Source organism: Opisthorchis viverrini (genome assembly GCF_000715545.1).
Source record: "Opisthorchis viverrini unplaced genomic scaffold opera_v5_205, whole genome shotgun sequence".
NCBI lineage: Eukaryota > Metazoa > Platyhelminthes > Trematoda > Opisthorchiida > Opisthorchiidae > Opisthorchis > Opisthorchis viverrini.
The window spans coordinates 261,389-269,841 of record NW_008751865.1 but is presented as its reverse complement, the minus strand read 5'-3'; the positions used below and the strand labels follow the sequence as shown (position 1 = coordinate 269,841).

Here is an 8,453-nt window from a genome sequence, read left to right as displayed (position 1 = left end):
CCCCCCCCCCCCCCCAAAAAAAAAAAAATCATCGGTGAACGAAACTGCGGCAGCTACAACCACTGTACGAGTACGCGGTTCTTACAGCTGACAATGACGATGATGATGAGCTCGTCGAATCTCGATGGCACAAACTGGCGGATCAGAAGAACCGTAGTTCGACTCCTCCTGTCTAGGTTTGGACAACCTGGCAGTATCGCAGCCCTGATGCTTACTTCGGGTGGCATGGCAGCTGGGGACCAAAAGGCTGGTGGAGCTGGACGATTGTTTAACGTGATTCAAGCTGAAACCGCACTTGTTAGCACTAGTTCTTCGTACACCCTGTTAGCGGTGCATCGGACGAGCTACCAGGAGCTCTAGATAGAAGAGGGTAGCCCACTATTACCCCCTCTTTAGTGACCTTGAACTTGCGCAGACCACTCCTGTTTCGGCACACGCATGTTGCTGTTTCCGGACTCTGTGTTACCCAGCCGCTGCTCTGTGTGCCATCCGATTCCACTTCTGTCCCTTTCAGAATCGGCGTGCACCGTCACTATATCCTTGTAGACATTGAATACCACTGCCCAGTTGAATACCCACGTTACAGGCACCATTCCTCAGAGATGAACACACTGAATCACGCTACGAAAACAGAAACGATGAAGGCTAGGAAGGGCCCTTCGATGAAACGATGAAAGTAATTCGACTGCCGAGGTGTGAATTACAGGACTGCTTCAAAGTCAAAGGCTTCAGTGACTTCCGGAGATTTCTCCAAGACCAAACCAAATACTAGTTGCATCGACGTAACATTGTTCAAGGCGGGTAGCGGGGTGAGTCACGTTGCCCTCGAAAGAAAAACAGTAATTACGGATACGCAAGGACCTTGAAGACGGACTACCAAGCTCTGTCTCACACAGAGAGAGCAAATCGGGAATGTTGGTAACCATAAATCTGACATGACGCACAACGCAAGACGCAATCGCGCACGCGGCGTGTGCACGTATCACACAACTGATGGCGATCTATCTATCACAAACTCGAGGACAACAGCTAAGAAACCGTGAAAACCGACCTGTCAAAAAGTAACATACCACCCGCATCAGCCTAAACAAATGACCATGGGTGAATTATGACGGTCTTGAATTCAAGGAACTGGCGGATGGGTAGAGAATACGTTTGAAGACTGCGACTTACCATGAAGAAAGCCTGCCGGGGCCTGCCAAAGATAATCCTGGTTTGTAGCTCTCCACAGATTCATATTCCGTTTCTTCAATGCAAAAAAAGCAAAGTTGAAGTGGAACGACTACCAATCTATACAGACCGTTAAATCTATGTATTTTGAGTTCAAAGCGATTCGTGTTGAGAGTTTAAACTGTTCGGAGGACAGCTGTTGTAGGGCAGAGGAGGATACAATAGAACGTTATCTCAAAGTAACACACTACTCATTTGGTTGCTGAACATTCTTATGCCAAGATCGAAGCAGTCACAACGAACCGATTCGATGAGCGTGAGATGACATAACACCATATTCCGACACGGATCACACGTGAAACGCCATGATGGTGCTGGAATTCGCCTCTGTGTGTGCGCGTGTGTGTCGGTTGAGGCTACCCGAACGTCAGCATTTTTGGCGCATACAAGTGACCTAGACGAGTTTGTGTGCCTAGTCTATGCTGAATAAATAAACAATGACGGAGTTTGACACACTCTGGCTAGTTGTAAAATTACATACCAGTCGGTACGAACGAAAATTCTCGAAGGCATGCGTCCCAGGGCATGTGGTGGCGGTGGTGGGGTGCTGTTGAGTCACATAACAGCGAAACTAGAACGTTACGTGTTACCTAACAGAGCGAAGTGATCGGGTTGCATTTTCACGACACACCATCCCCTCGAGCGAGAAGAAATCTTCACGAATGTCTCATCGAGGTATAGAGGGCAATTGAAACGAATCGTCAATGGAACCAGTCGAGGGGTTGGTTTAGAATCACGGACTTTCTGGTCAGTATGTGAACACAACACTAGAACATAACTAGTCGCAATCAGAAGCCCCCCTAGAGCGACAAACTTTTGTGGACAAATCGACTGAGTAGTTCCCAGTTACCTAAAAAAACCGTTCGGCTGTAACACCAATTCGGTGCCTAGCTGCCATGCCACTCGAATGAAGCACGAGGGGTGAGCTGACCAAGCCCAGACAGGAGAAGTCGATATATAAAAGTCTCATTTGAACTATAGAGCTTCCGGTTGGTAAATTCGCGCTCGGAGGAGAGATGGCCCAAGTGGTTAGAGCGCGAATTTACCAACCGGAAGGTCCGTGGCTCGAATCCGACCTCCGCCACTCGACTTCCTCTGTCTAGGCTTGGGCAACCTGGCAGTATCCCAGCCCTCATGCTTCCTTCGGGTGGCATGGCAGCTAGGCACCGTGAGGGTGCTTGCTACAGCTGGACGCTTTCTTTCAAATTCGTGCTCTGACCCATCTCCCCCATGTGAGTCTCTTTCGCCAATTTCATGCAATTCGGTTTCAAGCAGAACAGGAACAGTGGCTACCTGATGAGCCCGAAACCGGTCGTGGACTGTCGAAGAATTTTCAGCAACCTTATGAGTAGTGCATTATGATTAAGTTGTTTATCATTCTATCGCTCGCAAGAGTTGTTAGGTTACACATTTGCCGTAGATTTAAAACCGTAAAAATCCTCTCTGTAAGAAGATAATTCAGAGAAACGTTCAAGAACTTCCTAAGGGCTGGGTTTGACTAATCTGAATAGTTTCACGTGACATGTTCTTAATAAGGAGGGAAATCACGTGAGAGGGATATTTCCAGGAGTGTGCGTAGCATCCATTCACTGGCTAACTCCAGTTTTCCCAACTTAGCTTTTTTATTTGTGTTACTATGCGGCACAACCATACAAGCCAAAAAGTTGGTTGAAAGATCAATCTATACTGAGGAACGATTTCACTCTGAAAGAGCTGCGCCTATTCACATTAGCAAGGTTCGTGATAATTCGATAAACAAATGGATCAGATCGTGCGCTTTCCTAAATCAGCTGACGCACTCTCTGATCTAAGTAGGTGTCCAAACCATGGCGGTATTCACGTCATATAAAAACTCCGGTACACATAAATCTCCGCGTTTTGATGACGGCAATCGAGAATGAGGTAATAACTAGGTCAAGTCAATCGTTGACAAGAGTCTGTAACCAGCGTATCGCTTCCATACGCGCAGAACAACCGATTATGCCACCACGAGATACCCTCAGGTCACAACCCGTAGTTCGCCGACTTTCTACAATGTAGGGATTGCCTTAATCCAAGTTGCGGACCGGCGTGAACGCTTTTCAGCTAGCCTTGTCGTCATCCATACACTTTACCTGCTTCAGTCGTGACAGACTCTCCAGGTAGACGAAGCCGTCCCATCAAACTGTTTCAGACTGACAAATTATGCATCTGAAATGTCCTAATAGAATAGATTTCAACGAATTTTAGTTGTATAGACGTAATATACCACTCATATACTACTGTCTTCCGATCTTTGTTACCTAATTCGCCCACATGGTTGTTCAGAGTCGCATTCATACATCTGATCTGGTTGTATAGGGCGATTTACGTTTAGTTTACGTCAAGGCCCAAGTAGACGGCCCGCCAGAGATAGTATTCAACAGACAGCAGAATACCGGAGAATACCACTGCTGGTTGAGTACCACTGTACGCACACTGTACGATCGGAGTATACATACGGGACTCAGTGATTGATATTGACCATCATGTGCGTTGCGGCGCTTACATCACTTTAGATGGAATACGTAAGACTTGAATACACACTTCCGATCCTGAATTGGTGATTAGGACGGGAACAAAGCTCAGCACTCGCCGCCCTATGTGACATCAGTTGTGTGTGTGCCGGAAAGCAAAAATTACCATTGTCATCACTGTCGTACGTCAAAATAAGCGGTCCGGGGACAGGCGGATGTATGCAAAACTGTACAAGTTCATACAAACGTCTCCGTGTGAGCAGCATTCGGGCAGGTGTGTGAGAGGGGGCGAGATGGCTCAATTGGTTAGAGCGCGAATCTACTGACCACAAGGTTCGAACCGTGGTTCGAGCCCGACCTCTGCCTTTCGACCTCCCCTGTCTAAACTTGGGCAACCTGGCAGTATCCCAGCCTTCGTGCAACCTTCAGGTGGCACGGCAGTTAGGCACCGAAAGGGTGCTACATCTGAACGATTCCGAACAGAACCCGAGGCCACTCGCTAATCGATAGAGAGGACTCAGCAATTCACACAACAGTTTCAAGGTTAAACGGCCTCATTAAATAGCGGCAACGAATGATGTACCGCTATGTGTACTGGACTAGGTGTAATTTCCTGACCACTGATTGCGTCACACGATACTAACCATCAGATAATCCGTGAACGCAATGCGGTTTGTGTGCGTTCGTCGTACTGAACACAGATCGATTCATTGTGCAGTGGGTTTAAGCTGAGAGGCTGTGTAAAATCAAGCTGCCTAATTATGAATCGCTGTTCACATTCTCAGCGGTCACGTCAGAGGAATTTGGCTGTACAAACCGTGCATGTGATATCAGTTTATTCTTGTTTTTCTCTTTTTGGACAACCAGCTAAAACGCATGACCTGCGACATGTGAAAGAAAATACTCACAACGCATGAACGCAGAGTTATTTGGAGCATACAACGGTGTGATGTGAGCCGTACGGAGTAACCCAATGGGGTACTTAAGAGTGCCTTAAACGGGGTCATACCAAGGGACGTTAGTTTCAAAATACAAGTGGCCGTGGTAGCAAGTGCCCCCCAACAGTAGAAAGTCCACAACACCGCCCTTGGTCAGCCACAAGTTGTCATGGAAGACCCGACCGGATTTCAGCTGGACTAACAGACCAGAATACATCTCAATCAAATGTGTTGCACAAAGACCGCCTCACCATTCGGGTGGAACAATTTCCAAAGCGTCTCACTACCCTTCTTCATGCGACGCCAACTATACTTGGACACAGTTTACAACAACCATGCAACTTGCATACTTGTGCTGTTTATCAAAAATGCGGATTCGACGGGTCACGTGCCCAACATCGTTCAGCACGATGCCGGTCATGATCTGCATGTATTGTGGCTTATTGCAAAGGATAGGCGAATCGTAGTTATTTTGAGTATGTGTGTGTGTGTGTGTGTAATCAACCCGAGAAAGGCAGAGTAGTTAGTTCTATTCATGCCTTGCAGACTCTGTAGTAGGTGCCCACCTGTTGTCAGTGTCTGTTTCTTGCTCAAGTTTGGTTGCAAAGCCTATGCGGTATGAATTGTTCTCCTGTGACCATATCGTTTCACCAGTGTGGAAAGCACTCAGCTGTAGCACCCTTTCGGTGCCTAACTGTCATGCGACCCGAAGGTTGCACGAGGGCTGGGATACTGTCAGGTTACCCAAGCCTAGACAGGGGAAGTCGAGATGCGGCAGAGGTCGGGTTGGAACCACGGATCTTGTGGTCAGTAAATTCGCGCTCTAACCACTTGGGCCATCTCGCCCGGTCAGTAAGCTCGCGCCTTAAACATTGACCTAACAAGAGCTCAGCGTGGAAAGCGAAGATGATGATGACATTAACAGGTCCTCTGTTTACATCACAAGAGGAATGTGGGTCGACTCGTCTATTCGGACGGGTCGCACACTAAAATTATGCCCCGCGTACACTCCACGGGATTACTTTTTGTGGTAAAAATGCACGAGTGTTTTGCTTCTACTGTTCACGCTAAGAAGAAGTGATAGATGATGGGGGGTAATGAGCCGAAAACTGTTCTAGAGGCCCGATTTTCCAGGTAGTCAAGGTAGCGGACAATCACCACGGGAACCATCGCCAAAATCGGTTGCAAAACCATACTTCAAGCTGTCGCGGTCCCATTCGTCCGTGACGCGGGAGATGACAGGAAGGATATGCGCGGTGTGTCGCACAGTCCGAACTGGGTGGTGATCGCATGGCCGTGGTATAGACACGTTTTGTTGTAGAGTATAGAGAAGACAGAATTGGACGTCTGTGTCACTAATCATGGATGTGTCTGGACTCAACGTCCTCCCAAGGGTCGCCGGCTATCCGCAGATACACGTTTATACGTCGCGAATTCACCAAACAGGAACTAGTCACTAACAAGACGCTTTGGACAGCAAAAGCGATAGGTGCCAACAGAATACATACAAGCAAAGTAGGGGCGAAGAATCTTTCGGAGTTCGTTCTAGGGGTTGTTTTTTCTTCAAGTAATACATCACTAGTTTGACCCAGGAATGTCACCAACCGCGCGGTCAAGCGTGCGGTCTCAACGTGCCGACGTGTTACTCGGAGAACCCAAAATGCGACAGAGTGTTCACGTTGGGGCCTCACCGTCACAGTTTGACCGCCTATCAACTGTTATCAGCTCACCGAGTCTTCATTGTTGATAGTCGTTTAGCTGCAACATTCTTTCGGTACCTAGTTACCTAGCCACCACAAGGAGGGCCGCGGGGTTGGGTTGGGTTCGAACCACGGACTTCCCGGTCAGTAAGTTCTTGCCTTAAGGACTAACCCCTACGATGGACGGAAAACAGTTCACGCCCACACCTAGGCACATCAATCTTAAGTCATCACGGGTATGAAGTAACTTCAGGATCATATATTTAGCAATCAATGCCTGCTCAAGGCCAGAGATCGAGATGGCTCAGTGCCGGAACGTCCGTGGTTCGGACCCAGCACCGGTATCTCAACTGCTCTTGTCTAGGCTTGGGAAACCTGACAGTAGCTCGACCCTTGTGCTTTCTTAAAATGATATGACAGCTAGACACCGAAAGACTGCAACAGCTGAAAGGCTGTTATTACTACTACCATTATTATTATTAATATTACTAATGCTCAGTGCCAACTGGTTGGGGTACAGACCCACCAACAGTTGATTTATTCATTAGTGTAACTAACTGGTGACCCCGAATACCTGCGTAAAAAGTCTCCCAGAAGAAAACAAGAAAGCGCGCATGTCCTAAAAACGTTTGTAAGAACCGACTGGAGAGTCACGAATACCAGTCAGAAGATCGACAGCACAAAAACGCATTAGCGACTTCCGTACTCGGTGCAATCCTCACTGATCAAGTGATAGGTTACCATTGAAAAGTACATTACAAATATCGAAACAGAGCTACGGTGAGCACAACTCACGACGCTCAAAAACACATATGTATGGAGGACTCGTCAGGAAGCAGGTTCGCCATCGTTGGCAGTGTGTCTGTCGACACTCTCAGAGGGAACGACACTACGAGAAAAGAATGTCTTGAATCTGGCGAGAAATGCTTCGTCCTACACGAGAGTTGATCCACCAACGTCTGTGTCAGGATGATCGCATCAGAGAAGGTGAGACCAGGAGAACAGAGTGATCACATTGACTGTCACCAACCCTATCAAATACAACTGGGGTGAAAGCACAAAAGAAGACGCCGGCGAAATTGAGAAAGTACAAACAGTGCGAGTGTCACTGGAAGCACTCGGTGAAATAATTCCCCGAAGTGGGACCACCACTGGGAATGGTCTCCGTTGGGGGGGAACTGTATAAAAACTGTGTAACCTGACAGGACTGTCCTTGACAAACTAATCGGTGTCTCCTGATTGTAGCGTCGACCAAGGCCCTCGCATGTTATGACTTTGTAATCAAAGTGAACACCTTGGTTACTCGTTGACCTGGATAGGCTCTGTTGAGATTTGTTCAAACTAGATTCGTCGGAATCTATGGTCACTACCGAACAAAGCCTCAATCTTGAAAGGACAGCAAACGGTTACAGAGGCCGACAAAATCGTACATCATCCCAGTAAATTTCACCGTAAACGTAGTCGAAGCTTCAGCGTTCGTTTCCCCAGTAAGTTCAGACACTTACAACGTCACATTCTTGATTAAATAAACATAAATCGTTCAGCTGTAACACCCTTCCGGTGCCTAGCTGCCATGGCACCCGAAGGAAGCACGAGGGCTGTGATACTGTCAGGTTGCCCAAGCCTAGACAGGGGAAGTCGAGAGGCAGAGGTCGGGTTCGAACCTCAGACATTCCGGTCAGTAAATTCGCGCTCAAACAGCTTTAACCATCTGTGATGCCACATTCCGCAAAATAAGACCTTTACTTAGGGACGATCTAGGTGAAAGGATGAGCGCCCTGGAGTGCACAGTCGTTTATTGACCAGCACAAACTAAGCAGTTACAAGCCATTAGACGCGAAAGTAAAAGGAACTTAGTTGCAAAAGGTTTTTTTCAAGAGTGAACATTCCCAAGCGTCTTCTTGAACTTTCCTGAACAAGCACTGTAAATCGGTTCAATAATTTCCGAACAAATTGTCCATACGATGCACGGTTGACGGTTTGACACCGCACCGGACTGCACACACTACCCGCATGTTTCACCAGTAGTATACAATGTTTCACAGTCAAACAACGACAAGCTAGTGAAAATGCACCGAAAGTCCCAATTC

The 8,453-nt window shown here is 47.5% G+C and overlaps 1 protein-coding gene across 1 annotated transcript in view; it reads right to left on the bottom strand.

The window, feature by feature from the left end:
• The window catches only part of T265_08239 (hypothetical protein), a gene marked incomplete at both ends in the record, with an annotated part of 114,875 nt that overhangs the window by 73,225 nt on the left and 33,197 nt on the right, over window positions 1-8,453 (bottom strand). The window contains one exon of the mRNA XM_009173986.1: window positions 1,174-1,246. Coding sequence (XP_009172250.1) covers window positions 1,174-1,246 — 73 coding nt within the window. The remainder of the gene's footprint in view (window positions 1-1,173; window positions 1,247-8,453) is intronic.